The sequence below is a fragment of the Colletotrichum lupini genome, chromosome 4 (genome assembly GCF_023278565.1).
Source record: "Colletotrichum lupini chromosome 4, complete sequence".
In the NCBI taxonomy this organism is placed as follows: domain Eukaryota; kingdom Fungi; phylum Ascomycota; class Sordariomycetes; order Glomerellales; family Glomerellaceae; genus Colletotrichum; species Colletotrichum lupini.
In genome coordinates, this window is record NC_064677.1 from 6,144,686 (window position 1) to 6,162,066 (window position 17,381).

The 17,381-nt window shown below is 46.5% G+C and overlaps 7 protein-coding genes across 7 annotated transcripts; 2 read left to right on the forward strand and 5 right to left on the reverse strand.

Moving 5' to 3' along the window:
• Window positions 1-1,803: 1,803 nt before the first annotated feature.
• On the reverse strand, window positions 1,804-2,133 carry CLUP02_08942 (uncharacterized protein; the record flags this gene model as incomplete). Its single annotated transcript, XM_049287923.1, has 1 exon — window positions 1,804-2,133. The coding sequence occupies one exon, from the start codon at window positions 2,131-2,133 to the stop codon at window positions 1,804-1,806; it is 330 nt and encodes a 109-aa protein (XP_049145066.1).
• Window positions 2,134-3,173: 1,040 nt separating this feature from the next.
• On the reverse strand, window positions 3,174-3,776 carry CLUP02_08943 (uncharacterized protein; the record flags this gene model as incomplete). The annotated part of the gene is made up of 1 exon (XM_049287924.1): window positions 3,174-3,776. The coding sequence occupies one exon, from the start codon at window positions 3,774-3,776 to the stop codon at window positions 3,174-3,176; it is 603 nt and encodes a 200-aa protein (XP_049145067.1).
• An 822-nt stretch (window positions 3,777-4,598) lies between these two features.
• CLUP02_08944 (uncharacterized protein) lies at window positions 4,599-4,949 on the reverse strand (the record flags this gene model as incomplete). Its single annotated transcript, XM_049287925.1, has 3 exons — window positions 4,599-4,742; window positions 4,803-4,862; window positions 4,923-4,949. The coding sequence occupies 3 exons, from the start codon at window positions 4,947-4,949 to the stop codon at window positions 4,599-4,601; spliced, it is 231 nt and encodes a 76-aa protein (XP_049145068.1).
• Window positions 4,950-4,994: 45 nt separating this feature from the next.
• CLUP02_08945 (uncharacterized protein) lies at window positions 4,995-6,117 on the reverse strand (the record flags this gene model as incomplete). The annotated part of the gene is made up of 4 exons (XM_049287926.1): window positions 4,995-5,100; window positions 5,296-5,393; window positions 5,526-5,993; window positions 6,043-6,117. 4 exons carry the CDS (start codon window positions 6,115-6,117, stop codon window positions 4,995-4,997), a joined length of 747 nt encoding a protein of 248 aa, XP_049145069.1.
• Window positions 6,118-6,734: 617 nt separating this feature from the next.
• Window positions 6,735-7,545, forward strand: CLUP02_08946 (cytochrome c oxidase assembly protein cox-16; the record flags this gene model as incomplete). The annotated part of the gene is made up of 3 exons (XM_049287927.1): window positions 6,735-6,902; window positions 7,108-7,386; window positions 7,459-7,545. 3 exons carry the CDS (start codon window positions 6,735-6,737, stop codon window positions 7,543-7,545), a joined length of 534 nt encoding a protein of 177 aa, XP_049145070.1.
• A 534-nt stretch (window positions 7,546-8,079) lies between these two features.
• On the forward strand, window positions 8,080-8,686 carry CLUP02_08947 (uncharacterized protein; the record flags this gene model as incomplete). Its single annotated transcript, XM_049287928.1, has 3 exons — window positions 8,080-8,176; window positions 8,234-8,407; window positions 8,517-8,686. The coding sequence occupies 3 exons, from the start codon at window positions 8,080-8,082 to the stop codon at window positions 8,684-8,686; spliced, it is 441 nt and encodes a 146-aa protein (XP_049145071.1).
• Window positions 8,687-8,845: 159 nt separating this feature from the next.
• CLUP02_08948 (uncharacterized protein) lies at window positions 8,846-16,200 on the reverse strand (the record flags this gene model as incomplete). Its single annotated transcript, XM_049287929.1, has 19 exons — window positions 8,846-9,418; window positions 9,477-9,623; window positions 9,953-10,123; window positions 10,152-10,185; window positions 10,250-10,795; window positions 10,869-10,906; window positions 10,966-11,071; window positions 11,190-11,217; window positions 11,288-11,330; window positions 11,428-11,554; window positions 11,697-11,921; window positions 14,565-14,710; window positions 14,938-15,087; window positions 15,214-15,322; window positions 15,389-15,420; window positions 15,470-15,564; window positions 15,897-15,970; window positions 16,041-16,070; window positions 16,130-16,200. The coding sequence occupies 19 exons, from the start codon at window positions 16,198-16,200 to the stop codon at window positions 8,846-8,848; spliced, it is 2,745 nt and encodes a 914-aa protein (XP_049145072.1).
• Window positions 16,201-17,381: the final 1,181 nt, after the last annotated feature.

A 17,381-nucleotide genomic window follows, 5' to 3' on the forward strand; every position in this document is an offset into this window, starting at 1 on the left:
TAGGGAAGTATTAAGTATTAAGGGCGCTAGTAATATCTTTTATTATTTAACTACGATCTCTAATTATTAAATTAATAATATTATTTATAAAGAAGTCTCTTAGCTTCTTAAGAATTATATTTTTTATTTTTAAAAAGTCCTTTACTTCTTAGTTTTAAAAGTTAGTTTTAAAGTCTTTTTTTAGCTCCTTACTTATTAAGCTGTTTTAATAGTAGTATTTTATTATATAGAGGACGAAGGTATTAAGCTTTTTATTATTTATAAAAATAAGTATAATATTAAATAAGCCCTATTAAGTTAGGTTAACGTAATCTTATTAATAAATTGGAATTAAGTATAGTTTTATAATTTAAGAGTATAAGTAGGCTAGAAGTAATATTAACTAATTATTAAACCTTTTTTACTTATTATTAAGGCCAGTAGTTATTATAATATATTTATAAAATAAGTTATATAGTAAAAGATTATTATAAAAAGTAATCGTTATATTATAATTATAATATAACGTTAGTTAGGTTAAAAGGAGTAATAAGTCGGTTATAGCGATCGTTTTAATAATAATAAGCGGGCTATTATTACTAGTTAGAAAATTCTACTCTTTTAATAAGGTATATAGATAGAAAGTTATTAAAGTTAGTAAAAGGTCGTAAAAAAAGAAAAAAAGCTTTTTATAACTATATTTTTAGGGATAAATAGAGGATTCCGTTAGTTACTAATTAGCGATTTTTTTTAGTACTTTTCGTATTTTATTTTTATTAATTTAGTCTCGGAGCTTTTATTAAGTTAGAAAGAGGTAAATTTATTAGTAATATAAAATAGATCCTTATTACTACTATTATTAAGATCTTTTTTTTTTTAATATTTTAAAATACTTTGCTATTAATAAGAGATTTATTATTAATATATTTATAATTTTAAAGGTCTTACTATTACTAAGCGCTAGTATATTAGTAATTATTAGATTAATCTCTTAGCGATTAATTTTTATTTATTTATTATTAGTTTAAAGTAGTGCTTAGTTATAATATATTTAAAATAAATTCCTTTACGAGCGGCTCGATTAAAAAGAAGTTAGTAATAGTAATAAGGCTAGTAGAGATAATATTAATAATAGAGGCGAGGGTAATAATAATAATAAAATAATTAATCTTTTTATAATAATCGTCTTAGTAAAAGAGATTATACGTAATAAAGCGCGCTCTTAACGGCCCGTAATTAATTAATTAGTTATTAGTTAGTAATAATAAAAAAAAGTTAAGGTAATATAGACTAGGCCGCTTATTATTAATTAAATAAATAGAACTAAGTTAATAAATTAAAATAATTAGCGAGGTAAGTCGAGGCTATTTTTTTTATAGTTATATCCTTACTAACTTATAGTAGAAATATATATATAATTTAATTATTAATTAGTATTAGTATATACGTAAGTAGGTTAGACCTTTTAGTTATAACTAAGTTAATAGGTTAGTATAGGTCTATTACGTATGTATAGGAGGGGAAGATCGTGGGCAGAGCCCGCGGTCCCTCAGTGGGTATAGGTAGGTGGAAGGGTCCGTCTGCACGGGCCCAGACTGCCTACCTACCACCCCTACCTTAACTACCTAATAGGGCCCCTTTTCTGCCTCGTAATCCAACAGATAGCTTAAGGGGCATAAGGAGGGGGACCAAGCAACAAAGGAGCAGCTCAGGCATATATAGAGCGCTGGTAGTACACCTCGAGGGAAGGGCAGATTTCAGTAATTCATCTTTTAGACCCTAACAGCAGTTGGCCTCTGTGAGCTTCTTCCCTGTGTCGCACACCTATTGACAATCAACGAAATGCATTGAAGACGTGCCATGCACCGAGAATTGTTTGCAATCCCTGGGCGTATGCTTTGAGGATTCCAAAAGTTCTGGAGATTCCCTAGCCTTTTCGACTGCATCTTGTATGGCAGCTTTCTTCTCCAAAGTTCGCGGCAGCTTGGCAAACAGTGGCTGCCCTTCAGCGTCTAGCTGGTACAGAGCTTGTTCCCAGATGAGGAAACGCAATTCAAGAGGTAGCTGTGGGAACTTGTGGAATATACCAGCTAAGTTGGCTGTCTTCAACGGTGTTGCGGCACTGCTTTGTGCTGATTTCGGATGGGATTCCATCTTGTGTAGTTGTTTGATTCTTTGGTGCTATTGATTTGGGGGAATGGGGGTGGATTGCGTAGTAAGTTTATGTTTTGTCGTCCTGTCTCCTTGAGAATGTAGCAGGGAAGAAAAGAGTGGTAGCAAAACAAATGGCGTAAAAAGTTTCCAGTTCTTATGCTCATCAAGTAACTTGATGATGGGTTTGGCAAAGCGGGTGGCGGGATAATGTGGTAATGTGCTGGTACCACCGAAGTCGTCCTCATAAAAGCCAGACTTTGAGCAGCATTTGGCATGCAGCAGGAGTGTTCTGATTCTTATCCGACTGATAAGCCTGTTGTAAGCTCATGTCGCTATGGGTCTGAGAGGGAATCAAGGGGTAGTGGAAATATCATGGCATAACGTTTCAAATGCTGAACCGATTCTTCAAGTTTGGATCACTGAACACTCATCATACAAAGTGAACATATCATGATGAGGGCTACCGAGAAACGGCTTTTCCTAATAGATGTGACATAGGCCTCCTGACTTCAAGAGCTTGCAGGTGGTGATTGAAAGCCCTGTTACAAGAAGGGAGACTTTGAAACGTCCACTGAACGGGCAGTGTCAGGCTTCACCGAGGCGGACATTGCAAGAGCAAGACAACACAATTTGGGCAAACGTTTCTCTTCCAACATCGTTCGAAATTCAGGTTACCTTGCTTCCGGTATATCAATTCTTGATCAACGCAAGGTGTGCACAAAACGGTCTAACGATTATAGAGGTTGAAAGATTATTAGGCTTATCGATGCTGCTGGGCAACGACATGTTATTGAATCATGATATGTGACAGTGAAAACCTCGATTTTGTTAGGGGTCTGCTCCACCACGTGCCATCACAGGCGTTCGACTGACATCGGACGGTGGGCAGATAATGCAGGTTCACATGTAAAGCAATCGACCGACAAGTCGGTCAGGCCGTAGGTATTTGCTGTCGCGAATCCTAGCAGCCATGAGAGCGGCTTCCCGTAGCGTTGAATCACCTTCCTGTCAATCTGACAGCAACTTCAATTAGACATAGATTAAAGTGTTTTGATGCCAGTTATAGCCCCCTCCGCGCTTACATGTGAGCCGAGATCAAAGACCTCGTGTCCGACATCAGTATCCATGATTTGTTTCCAGTACATGATCTTGCCCAGGTGGCAGAAGCCAGCAGATGAGATCTGTCCAAAGACGCGTCGGATTCGCAAGAAAGAAAAGCACCATCCGAAGTTTCTAGTCGAGGGCGACAAAAGATCCATGGTCTTGGACGGTCCGGGCTCAGTCTGGCCATGGCGTGATCGTCTCAACTCGTCCCGGCGGCAATCTCTGATCCTCCCCTCCGAAAGCAATGACTGATAGCTGTTCGGGCCGTCTACGCAAATCTTCTGACAGTTGTATGTTCGAGAATCACGTGCAATGTTTGAGAGAGTGCTGCATAGTAGCGCGTTGTCCGTGGATCTGCCGCAGATTCTGAAACAAACCCTTTTCAAAGGTCCACCTGTCATGGTTTGAACCTTTTCCATTCCAGCCCTTTGATCAGACAAGTTGAGATTTCCATGACACAGGATTGCTCCTCTGTGAACTTTCAACTTTGACTCGAGTTCTCTCAGAAAGTTTGCTTTCCGTCGGCAGAGGGGAGGCATTTACTGCCCACCCCGTAAAGTTGGCTGGTGGACGTGTCTAAGCCGAACTGTTGGGGCGGTGTTTCTGAGTTCAACTGAGCTGGTTTTGTTTGATGTGATGGGGTTTCGGGACACGGCACACCCCTGCCATGGTTACGGGTCCCTAGATTTGGAAATACGGGCATTGTAGCCTTGCAGCGCACACACACGGACTCGGATTCACCTTGCTTACGTTGCCTTGTTGAGTCTGGATTGAAGGTTGATCTGTCTAAAGTTCGAGCATCGGCTTCCCAAAGTTGTCGATACCGCCCCCTCACGATATCAGTCCAGTCGTCTAGTGACGTGAAAACCTTAAATAGGTTCAAGAGGTCATGGCCATCGCTGCAGCGCGTCAGTTTAAAGTTAGCGGAGTACTCTGACTCGGCATTGGCAGGACCGTGAAGTTATGACTTGTCCAACGAGCAGGTACCGCGTCAAGGCCTCATGAGAGTCCTCATGGCCGAATGCGTATTCTGATTGCACATTTTGATCAATTGTGTTCGATGATGGCAAATCAATTAAATTGGTATGTCGAGATCTAACAGTTTGAATGAGGGGCTCATGGGTTGATAGGCCTCACTCCATAATTGTATCTCAAGTGAAAGAACAATGCTTGGACCGTCTCGCATCGCGGGGTCCCGTTTTAGTTTTTTGAACGCCTGTGTATCACACACCCGTTCCTGACCGTTGGATATGCTCCCTCCTCCTGGACTGCGCTGATTGCTCGCTTCTTGCTCACTTCTTTCTAACTCCTCTCATCTTTGGTCGTTAATATGTTATGCGTTAATCATTCATGTAGTTGCCTCAGTTTTTCACTCTCGAGTCCCGGGCCGGCCGGCTGGCCCGCTCGACTCGGCGATCGCCGTGGGTCGGCCGAGGGGTGGATGAACCCCATCGCTCGGCCTCGGAAAGTAGACCATCTTTAATGGAAGCGCCTCTTTTTGATGCCTGTGACGGTAAAATGTGAGATCTTGGGAAGCTGATTGTAGTCCAAGGGCTTTCACATACTGCGCAGAGATGACATCTATCGCCAAAGCGGGAGACTGTGTTGTGGCAGTGGATGGAGCCCTGTAGAGTGTCACGTGAGTCAATTGAGCGCACTATATCACGACCTTTGAGAAGACATACGTAGTAGTTGGAGCAGTAGTAACCCATTGTGAAGACTGTGTTGACGTATGGAGACCGGAAAAGGGAAGATGTTCAGAAGACGTTGAAGTGGTTGATATGGGCCAAGTAGTAGAGTGGATCGCGAAACGTCGAAGGGATGGACCAGCCTGGGTACGATGGAAGATATGAGCAGATCTTCCTGATGTTCGTGGGACGTCAAAGAATGCCAAGTCGTTTGAGCACTTGAATTGAAATGGAGGAGAAGGACTTGGGAGAAACTTATACATGCTCCAAACGCCACCAACGCCCAGACGCCGGCAATGGAGAAGGTCCATTAATAACACACGCTCTTGGCTAGTCCGGCAAGTTCCTTTGCGGCAGCAGAGTAGCAGACCACTGCCACTTGCCTTGCTTTGCGTAGTCCGCCTCAACGAAACGAAACAAGCCTCGGAGACCGTGACACCTATCCAGGGCTGCCCCCTTCAGGAGCTCCTAGTCGGCTTGTGGCCCGACAGGCAAGCAGAACTAAGCCTAAAAATCATCCGACGAAATAGCTTTCAGTGTGTCATACAGGGGGGATGGAGGGGATGGCCGGGCCAACTTTCGTGAAAGAGCTATAAGCACTGCCTTGGGCACCATGTGTAGTGTAGCAAAAGGGCGAAAAGAGGGTACAGTGTTGAAGGCCTGCGGGCCAAGTGCTACGCTGTGTTGGGCATTGGGCCAAAGTTTCCGCTTGGTCAGTGCTCCTCCGGCACGGTTCCCAGCTTTCCGGGAACCCAGAGTGCCCCTTGGTCCCCTTGGCCTCTTTGTCAGTTGTTGCTGCGTGTTCCTACTTGCCAGTTCTAAGCTGGTGCTGCTGGGGCCCATCCAGTCTGAGGGAGATAGCGCTTGTTTGTGTTTGTGGCAGACCGTGGGGCTTGTCTCTGGACAACGGGGGACGACCCGATTCACGACGTCTAGCGTTGGCGGCTCAAAATGACGAGAAACAAGTAGGCAGGACAGTACCAAGACATAAGACGTGCCACCGCTAGGGAAGTTTGCGGGGAACATCGCTGGGCATGGCTGGTGGTAGTTGGGGGCGAAGGGCGTTCGCTAGGCGTGCTTAGTTTCAGATGAGACCGAAGTGCAGAGTATGGTACACAAAGTAGGGACGGAGTGGCTCAGAAGGGTACGTGTACGGTCTCTTGGAGAGCGGGTCCGCTCGCATGTGCGGCATGGCACCAAGATCAAGCGTATGTACTCCGTACGGATATGCTATTTGTGGTGATGACAGTTGGTGTTCCGGGGGAAACAACGGTAGGTTGAGCCTTGCTTGAGGTTGATGGAGAACAGGGGACCCTCTCCCCGGCGACGAGTTATGCGGATGGAGCTGGTCGAGACCGTTCGGAAGGGTTCCACGTCAGCAATTCAATGATGTTGAGTCGAGATAGGGCTATAAGCTCCATGAAGGATTGTCAAAACTGTGGTTTGATGATCTCATTCATAATACGGGTCATGTCATGGAGGCATAGGTACATGGAACTCAAGAGACTTTGGGGGCCCCAGGAGACTAGATCGGGACCAGATACCATGCGGCGGGTACCTTACTTCACCCTTCCTAGGAAGCCGATAGACCGATGCGGGCCGCTACGGCGCCTCGAGGCGCCGGCTAATGTCTTGGAGTTCAGGTGAGGCAGGGTTGATCAATGTACAATGATTTTGGGTGTCTTTGATGACAACGAGGGTCTCTGACTATGCTTATAAAGTTGACGAGAGAGATGTGAAAGTGTATTGAACTTGATTGTGCAGTGTGATGAGTGAGTGATGGAGGAAAGATGAGTAAGCGGACCGACGATGAGATGGGCGACGAGAGGTTACGTAATAACTCCGGTCCGACCAGATGACATAACGCGACGCGGCACGTGCGGACAGGCCAAGGCAGGTGGGGCCTCTGGATCCGAGCTCAAACTCTCTTGGGAGCTCCTGGAAACTTTCAGCGCAAAGCTCAAGTTCCCTCTCCTGGTGATTTTCGCATCATCTTAATCCAGAGTCAGACCACTCCATGCTGCACATTCGCAACAAACAATTGAAGCAACTGTCGAGAGCCCACGATACCTCCATCGGCCGAGTGAACAACTTCATCGGAAGTCAATCAGTCCGAGTCCCATAAACCAAAATACTCCGATTGGGCGTCTAATTACATTGCATCGTCATCTCTTCTTGTTAGACGTCACTCAACATGGCCGTATTCGACAGCAAAAAGTTCCAATCCTCGGCGGCGACTAACACCTTCGCCGCCAAGTACCGAGCGCAAATGGCCAAGAGGCCATTCCTCCTATTCGGTCTGCCTTTCGTGGCCGTTATGGTTGCCGGTTCATTCGTCTTGACGCCAGCTACAGCGATCCGCTACGAAAAGTACGATAGAAGGGTGCGACAGGTTACCAGGGATGAGGAGCTGAACATGCGTCGGTCAGCACGCAAGGTGGACATGAAGGAGGAATACTACGTAAGTCATAGTGTTGAAGCAGCTTGGCGAGAAGTTGGACATGTATGGAGCAGGACTAACTGAGGACAATAGCGACTTGCGGCCAAGGACATCGACAACTGGGAGCAGAAGCGTGTCAAGCGATTCGCCGGCGAACATGATGGCATCATTGGCGAGTAGAGAAGCCATCACGATACGCCTTGCATCTCGATCGACTTGAAGGCTACGATGCGTTGGCACAACTTCGAAATGCCAGGCTTGTCAACATGCGTGCATCGAGATGGGATGAATAAACGCGTCGATGAAAAAAAAAATCCCTTTAAGCAAGGAAGTTTGTTTATCAATCACGGCCACGATCGTTGCGGTCAACTCCCTCGCTCAGAGTCTCGGCCCAAGCAAGAACGCGACCGCGGCAAGGCGCTTGTTGTGGCAGAATTGTTGACGAAAGAATGTGCACATCTTCATCTCGGCAGCGTCTGACCTTGATCAATGCGCACAAAAACAATCAGCCACTTCGTGCCCAATCCCCCAAGCCACCAAGGGTTCAAGGCCAGCTAAGCGTCGCCTTCAACGTCACTTCCGAACCCCGTTGTCAATCATTATCTGGCAGGTCTCATGCGGCCGCCGTGGCTGCCGTGGAACGGGACGGGAGGCATGCATAAGAAGATCCCTATTAGGGGGAGGCGTCGGACCGTCGTTATTGGGACAACCAAGATGCACAACATTAGGGCGGCTCCCTTGGGCGCTTGCACGCGGGATGACGCACCCACGGGTCGATCTGGGGTGGCCGCAGTGAGCGCGGCCACTCCCTGTTGAATGTACGAACATGAAACAACTGTCTTGATCCATCAGAGACACGATTGAGAAGCTGGGCGCTTGGAAAAAGTTGGTGTTATTGTTAAGCTTGGTGCTGGTGAAGCAAGCCCCTATGCACCGGGAAGAGTGACGGAGCGCATGCTGTCTCCCTTGGTCGCCTCACATCGCGCTACACGCGAAGGCGCATTCCAGGTACAGGCTGACGCTCAAGTTCAACATCATGCATGTAAAGCAAGTCTCAATCGATATCGACTAGTAGCGTGGGAATACCAAAATTTGGGTCATAAAACGTTCTTCGGCATATAAGCTGAGTGCTCACATATGCAATGCGCAAGACAGCGGTGCCTGCCCTGCATCCTCTGGCCATCGGAAGCCACTGCTTGGATCTGACGACGTCAATGGATGGATGAGGTCCCATCACGATCGAGGTGCTGTCGTTCTGAACGAACTACTGGTGAAATGCAACGGTTTCCTTGTCGCACGCATCAACTTCAGCCTCTGCTGAACGAAGCTGTCAAGCAAGCCACCGGCCCTAGTACGGGAAGGGGTGGCTGTTCCGTTTCAAAACGTCTTCGTGTTCTCATCGGGCGATCAAGTCGCACCATGAATCCAAGAGCGAGATGAGGAAGGAAAAAAAATGCCCGGATAGAAACATTCGCATAGGTCACTCAAGGGCCAGTGGCGGAGATGTCACAGAAAGATTCAGGAGGCCCAGCGTCTCAAGACGGGAGTTGGTACCGCGGTCGAGGGAAACCAAAAAGAAGAAGCCTTGTCGATCGGGATCGACGGGGCATTGCCATGCCGTCACTTCGTTCCCACCACGCCCCCATAGTATGAGCCCGGCAGGATGGTCCTGATGGGGGTCCGCGGGCCACTTTGTCGACTTTTCTGATGGGAACGAGAGCACGACATTTTGGACTCGATGGATTCCAAAGGGCTGAATGACTGCGCGAGGTGTGCAGGGGCGGCGGGTGCGCGGAGAGCGTTTGTGGGAACGAGCTAGTTTTCGGCCTGGCAGCTTCTCGTACGGGCGCCCGCGGAACGAGTATCCGTGTTTTTTTGGTAATAATAGTAAGAAAGTAACCCTGTCTGTCATCATGTAGCTTCTGATAGAGTCATCAGTTAGTCTGGTCGAGTCACCGAATAGCCTGACTGTATTCTTGGGATCGAAAGCCCCTCGTTGATACGGGATGCCGTTGGCTGAAGCGAATGGAAGTTCTTTGTGGCGCAGAAACGCCTTTCGGTGAGACCAACACGCCGATAACGCTTACGATTCGTTTGCGTGGATTGCTGACGCAAGGCTGTACTCTGGACCGTATCACGGTAGCGTGGTGTGTGCCGCGCAGCCTTGGGAGAGAAAGCCGAACGATCTTGTATTCTTGGGCATCATCACGAGACGATGCGTGGAGGGAGTGAGCCGTGGGCAGGTGAGTCGGTCTCCGCTGGAGAAGTCTCAACTCGAAACTACGGATATAGTACGTCAAAGACTTTTTTCGGTCCGGCGCTTTTTCAGAGATGATTTCGCGTCTTATCCTTCCCTTGCAACGCCCTTCCGATTCACCGGGAATATACCTACACAATCCGAGTCTGAGCATCACCAAGTGGGACTTCTTGGCAAAGGCCATCAGAAAGTCTCCCGACAGCCGGAGCGGCGGGGGGGGGGGGGGGGGGGGGGGGAATGGCGAGATATGGAAAGGGAGGTTGAAAGATAATCTCATGATTGGGGGAGGAAGAATGCTGAGCTGAAGAAAGAGGGTGTGCGCGATGAGACGGTCTGGTGGACTTGGCTCAGGCGGTAAACCTCCAATAGATGATTGCGGATTGCTTCTTGGGCTTTCTTGGAGACTCGGACACCACCACCACCATTAGACCGGTTCATCCAAAGGACAGCAAAATTACGAGATCGTGATGTGAATGAAGGGCGAGGCCGCTCCCTGAATCTCTCGAGGGGGAGCTGTTCTCGCTCTCACCGACGCGACTGGGAGATCGAGATGGAAGTTGGTGCTGTGACCTCCTAGGGATGCCTCCGGACCTAGTAGTCCCCCCAACCTATCGAAATCTATTGAACAGGTTCTTGGGAGGTGCATCACGATGGGAGGATGAGGGGAAAGACATCAGCTGAGCAAGCTGCGAACTTGCTAGGATGATGGATCCCCCCCCCGTTGGTGGGTTGTGGACTTTGTGGTTCGGAGCTAACCAAGATTCTTGCCAGGGATGGTAATGAGGAAGTGCACCCTTTTTTCCTGGGGGAAGAAGCTGCTTGATCAGCTGGAAGTGAGGGGTCAAGACCGGATGGCGTCGGATGCTGTAGGTAGTGTAGCCCGGTGGGCGTGGGGGAAACCCTACCGAAGGCCGAACGGTGTTTGGAAACAAGAGAGTCCCGACGGGACCGGATTGCCAACAATAGCAGGTCAGGATGAAGGAGCAGGGCAGGTGAAACTGGTGAGCTGTCAGTCGGCATGCGAGACTCATTGCGGGTGAAGACCATTGCATGCGGGATATGCGATGACAGTTGGCAGCGGCGCTTGCAAGAAACGCAAAGAAATAGAGAGAGTGTTTGATGAACTTATCCTGCTGGCCATCTCGGTTCACCCACGCATGCGAACGGCGGCTGCTACCGATTCGTCGTCTTGGAAAAAAGACCGCATTTCGCATTTCTGATATCTGACCGCTTCTTCTTTCATCACGCAAAAGAGAAGGAGGGGAAATCTCGTCTGTTCCAATGCTAGTGTGACAAGTTCATCAACGGATCTCTGCACCGTTTGCCCTTAGCTGCAGGAACACGATGAAGATGGCCGACCGTTCGCGGCTTAGTCTCCCAAGCTCCATCTCAGGTACCATCACATCAGACCAGAAGACTTGCATTCGCTTCCGCAGTACAGCGGATGTACTACCAAGAGGAGTGTGTGTGGTGTGTGTGTGTGTGTGTATGTGTGTGTCCATTTTGCCATCCGCCGCGCGCCAATCCTAAAGAGGCTCAGACGGATGCCCATCGCACTTAAACACACATCTTGAGGTTCGTCAGCCACTCAGCAGCTGCGGCAGTGGCTTGTCGTTCTTTTCCCTCCTCTCTCCAAGTTCCCAGTGCCTTCCTCCCTTTTCCCACTTCCGTTCACGCTAGGCGGCAGCGTTTTGCAGCGTTTTGCACTCTTTGGGCATGGCTTAGGTGGGATCGTCGACGTTTGGGGGGAGGGGGGGGGGGGTTTAGATCAGGATCAGATCAGGCGTGTCCTGCTGAACGGTCACGGTATCGGGTTCGTCAGCAGCGTCTATCTTTCCGAGGCAAGGGAGAAAGATGTGGAAGGTGGGTTGAATGGGTGTTGAAAGGACGGATGATGGTGGTGCCCCTGTCTCGGTCCGACATCGCGTTTCTCTGAATATCTTCTGAAGGGGGAAGGAAGATCACGGCCGTTGTTGAGTATCCGTAACCGCATGGCATAGCATTGGCGATGGGGTAAAGATAGGCAAAAAAGGGTCCCCCGATGCACGATGCGGGATGGAAGCGAGGGCATCACGCAGAAAAGACTCCGCAGAACAAGTTGCAAAAAAACATTCCAGGATCAAGCAACTCGAGCACAAATGCGTAACTGGGATTCGAAGCGGTGGGCAAAAAATCAAGGAGTGTTCCAAGGCGATCAGTGGTCATCGCAGGAGCGCCTGCGCTGCTGATCAGCCACACCAGCAACGACCAGGAACCACTTGATCGGTGATCTTCGCCGGCCGATTGGCTGTCAATTCGTCTTTTTCGGAATCAGCTTCTCGTTGGCTGACGGGCCCTCTTTCAGGCTTCATCCCACGTCCTTGTCGTGCTTGTATGACTGTTTGAGAATGGGGTTATGTTTGCAGAGGAGCTGGAGAAGCAACGCCACACATGCACAGGGTTGGAAAAAATACTACTAGTATTTAGTAAGTCGACCCACCCCCTTTTGGCCACCCCCCCCTTTTGGCCACCCCATTTCTCCATCCCAGCCACCGCATTAAAACCCTACCCACGATTTTCAAACCACTATAATAATTACAAAAATCGTCCAAATGCAATTCTTTTTTACATACTTATTTATTAATATATAATAGTCTCGTATATTAAAAATGAAGTTATTCGGGCTCTTAAGGCTATTAAAAGAGGTCTCTTAGTTAATCGGGCCTCGATTGAGTTCGGAGTTCTAAGGTTAACTCTTCGTAACTATAGGAGAGGTTACTAAACGAGGGTAATAGTATTCGCAGACCTCTAGAGGCTTCCTCTATAATAAGAAGACTAACTAGCTTAGTAAGTTCGTATTTAGTATAATCTGGGCGTTATATTAACTTACGAATAGTTTATAGAATTTGCTAAGCGAGTTCTAAGATCTTAGGGGGATATAAATCCTCTTAGGAAGAGATAAATAGACGCTTTCTTAAGAAGGAACTTATTAATTAAGGTCTAGAGAAGTCGTATTATCGATTCGAGGCGTTTAAATAGGGCTATTACTAATATAATTAAGTTATAGTTTAGATTACTTAATATACTAAAGATTAGCAATATTAAATAGGCTAATAGGTATAATATAAATAAGACTAGTATTCTAAAGGGCAAGGGATTTAATAGCCTAGTTTTAAGTAAAGTAGAGACTATAGTAGTACGAAAAAAAGAGCCTAGTTCGCGTACTTAGGTATCTATTATTAAGTATATTTTTACTATTAGTCGAGCTATTAAACTACTAGTTATATATAAGGGAAAGTTAGTATAATAGTAGTAGTTTCTACTTAAACTTAACCCTTATGCTAGTTAGGAGTTTATAGTAATAGATAATAGCTAGACGACCGATAAGACTGCCCTTAAGTAGTTAAAAACAGTGTTCTTACTATAGACTAAGACCCCCCCCCCTTAGGGGGCTTAGTATACTTAATAAGCCTCGACTATTAGTTCTAGATAGCTATAGGAGTTATACGATAATAGAATTTATATAGGAATATTATAGAAATAACGTCTACTTGCTATTTTTATTACTATATACTTCTTATATCCTCTAGCTATTAGATATAGCTATCTTTAGACTTATTAAGTCTAAGTATAAGAAGGAGCTTAGTAAGGAGGATATAGTAGACAATTCTACTATCGTTAGAAAGCGGTACTTCTTAAGCTACTACTAAAAAGCTCGTTTAGCTAGTCTAACGTCGTTAAATATACGAAGTGGGTAGAAAGTAATTAGACTATATCCCCCTAATATAGCCAGACTACTTACTAATCTAATAGTCCTACCTAACCTAGTTATACTAATTAAAAAGACCGCAGATACTAAGTAAGTAACTAGTAATACTAGAAAAGCTATTAACTAGGTATTAGCGGCGTCTATTATTAACTAGTTAATACCTAGGAAGGCTAGCGAGCTCTGCGATTAGTTAAAGTTATTTATAGAGCTTAGTCTAGACTATAACACATAACGACTACTATTTAAAAAGGTAAAAAAGGTATTTAGCGAGCAGGCCTACTATCTAGTAGTATCTTAGTACTATATTCGAGTTTTAGAAGCTAAAGTTAACTAATTAAGGCCATAAAAAAAGAAGAGTATACTAATAGACCTAAATACTAAGTTCGCAAATATCTAGGATATATAGAGAGCTTAGGAGGACTCTAGCGACCGTCTAGTTAGTCCTAGTCGACTTATAGGGGTCGAATTACTTAGGGAGAATAATAACTATATTATTATAGTAGTAAAAGATAGTTAATTAATTAAGTATAGTTAGTAGCGATATCTTAATACTATATTTTGATGGGGTGGCTAAAAGGGGGGGGTGGCCAAAAGGGGGTAGGTCGACTTATTAGTCTAGTCTAGTATTAGTAAGTCTAGTATTAGTCTACCCTTCAAAATACTAGTTTAGTATTAGTATAGCTAGTACTAGACTAGACTAGTATTAGTATACTACTAATATACTAATTAGTATAAAATATACTATTTATAGTAATTTTATTACTATTTTTAGAAATTTAAATATTAGTTTTAATTTATTTGAAATTCTTTTTAAAAAATGTAATATAAAATATTTCTATAGTAAATATAAGTAAAACTATTTAATTAGAAAATTTTATAATTTAATTTTTAAATGTTTTAGAAAAATTATTTAGAAACTAATATTTTAAGAATATTCTACTTAAAAAGTAATATGTAAGTTTTTAAAGCTATATAAAATAAGCTTTTAATAGTTCAATTTTATTATATATCAATATTTATAATTAATTATTGATTATAAATTTATAAATAATTTTTCTAATATATACTAATTAGTATACTAATACTAGTATAATATAGTACTAGTCTAGGCCGTACCATACTAGTCTAGTATTAGTCCAGGCTGTACTAGACTAGACTAGACTAATTTCCAACCCTGCACATGCACATACACACCCCCACCTCCTCCCCTCCCGTCGGTGTAGGTGTGCGTCCAGGGCCGCCTCCGAGATATCAGAGTTGGATGGCGACGTGTCATTGGCTACGTGGCTGCGTGCCTCGCCGGCAGGGACGGGTCCAAAAATCGGGTGTTCACGACATTGCTGTTGTGGTCGTACGTGTAAAGCGCAAGACATCACCATTCGGGGGGGACCGGCTCAGCGAAACGAGAAGAAAGTAGTTGCTGTGCGTCCATCCGGAGAATATACTTACAAAGTACGTACGCAAGCGGGATCACGAAAAAAAAAAAAAAAAAAAAAAGTGCCCCAGCTCTTTCTTCTCAGGTACCTTACCGTAAGACAGATGCCCCTTGGCCCCGTTCAAAGTTTACAGGTTCACTGGGAGAGACATTATCGCGATCAGCATCGAAGATTGCAATTGCAAGAGACATGAAACACACGGCCTCGCGCCTGTGGAACGTATCTGAAGCCGTAGCGTATCCTTTGGGATCACCTTCTGGCTTCCATTCGATTAGAAAGCCCTGACAAGCCATAGAAGACACGCAAGAGGCAGATCAAGCGGTAGAAGGAGCGTGGAAAAAGATCAGACGGCGTTGACATTGATGAAATTCGTTATGCTTCCCTTAGTACGTAGGTAGCGTTCAGACGGAGGAGATGAACGGATGACGTATCGTAACGTCGCCGTCAGCGCCCGTTTGGGAGCGTGCCCTCCGCTGATCTGCCTGAGATCCACGGCCACCTGCTGTAAAAGGTGCCCTTTCGTTGAGTTAGTAATGCTCTTCAGAGCGTGGGACGTGCCCGCCCTTCCGGATACTTTGGTACGTATCATCATTCATCATGGCCTCGAGACTGAACTTGGGGAGCCAGAAAGAAGCGAGCAGTTAGGTATACCTATCTACGTACTTTCCGGGTTCCTTTCAGGCTTCCAGGGCCGAGAGAAGTCAAGAAGAGAGTTTCTTGACCGGGTGAACCTGGAAAAGCAGCTAGGTACCCAAGGGCTCACAGGAGTCACAGGCTGACCAACACCGCCTTGCTGGCCCCCCCTGTCCCCTGTTCATCTTCCTCAATCAGCTGTCAGCCTGGTTAATTCTCTTCTTCCTTCTCTTTTGTTTCCGTCCCCGTCCCCGTCCCCGGAACTCTCATTTTGGCCGTGGCCTAAATTTGGTGATTTGCTCCATCGTGTGCTTCGTTTTTCGAGGTGGGCATTTCCAGTGTCTTCCAAATCCACGAAGAAACCACCAAACAACCACAAAAACATTCACCCCGTTTTAGGAACGCTAGTGTCGCCTCGTCTCTCGTCCAGCACAGTTCGGACCTAAGATACACACACATTCGGCATTCTTTCCTTCGTTGCTGTTCCTCCCGGAGAGGAAGAAGGGCCACGCACGACCATCCGCAGCATGACTTCAGACGGCACATCTGACCGCCGACGAGTTGGAATTGGAATGACGACTTCCTTTCTTGTTCTGTCCACTTTCGCTTTGTCTTGGGTGTAGCTAATGTACTGCCTTTTGCGATACGACAATTCGGTAAAGGTCTGAGCAACAAACTAGGGAAGGGAACAGGTAGCGCCGCGCAAGCGCAGCCTTGTCCTTGGGATTCGACTCGCGTCCACGGCGGTGAGCAATAGACATTCACGCCGGCCGGGACGGGCGGCGTCCATTCTCGCGAGATCTCTCGATCTCTTCCTCCCTCTCTCTGGGTAGCATCTCTCTCTCTCTCTCAAACTCTCTCCGTTGTTTCCGTCTCTGCAGCTGGAGTTACCGTGTATCCGGTCTCTCTGGGCAGCATCAACAATCTTCACACACGCACCTCGGATACGTATACCACCCTCCATTATCCATCGGCGTGGCACGCGCCTGATCCTCTTAGCCTCCTCCTCTCAAGTTGAACCCCTCCCACTCACTGAATGCTCCCGTCATCCATCCATCCCAAAATTCCTCGTCGACATGCGGAACCTGCAAGGCACCGTCTCTCCCATTCCTCAAGAACCCTTTCCTCCCCCCCACCACCCTAGCAAAAGCTAGTGGCTCAACTCACTAGCGTGAGAGTCCTGCTTCCTCGTTCCTCGTTCCTCCCACCCCTGCTCCGTTCACGTCTGTGTAGGCTATCCTCTATTCAGCCTCGATCGTCAGGGACCTTGGTCTCCGCGGCGTGCTGTGCCCAGTCCACTTGTGCGGTGTGCGGCGTGCGTGTACCTGTCTTGTCTCTCTCTGCTGCATAGCGTACCCATCCTCGCGTCCGCTCGCTTTTCCCGCTTGAAGGGGGGGGGGGGGGGGGTGGTAGGTAGGTAGTGGTTTTTGCTTGCCTGCCTGTTGTGCCTGCTTACCGATTTGCTCATCCCCACGTTTGGCAGGCAGATGTGGTTCCCCATGAAAATCCTGGTTTCGGCCGTCATGGATGATGAAGTTTTATAATAAGACCCAATGCCCGCTTTCGTTTCCCAAGCTGCGAAATGCCCTGTCCCGGATCTCCCATCAACCACTCGACATCCTTGTCATCATTAAACAACCACACTCCTTGAAGACTATCCATTACATACCCGTGTGGTAGAATAAAGTTTCTCTCGTGGTAACATATCATATCTACAACACCCTTCCCTCCAGCCTCACTTTCACCTTTCTTCTTTCTTTGGCGAGCTTCCTTCTCCCACCGTACTTCATCTCCCGGCACATCAAATACCGACAGCCCGGATACATAAGGGAGAAAACTTAGGAACAACGAGGATTGGATCACAAACCGACAACTATATATATCGATCACCACAAGGAGCCTACATCAACTGGCTGGTCTCTATCTCCAAGGAGCTATACCT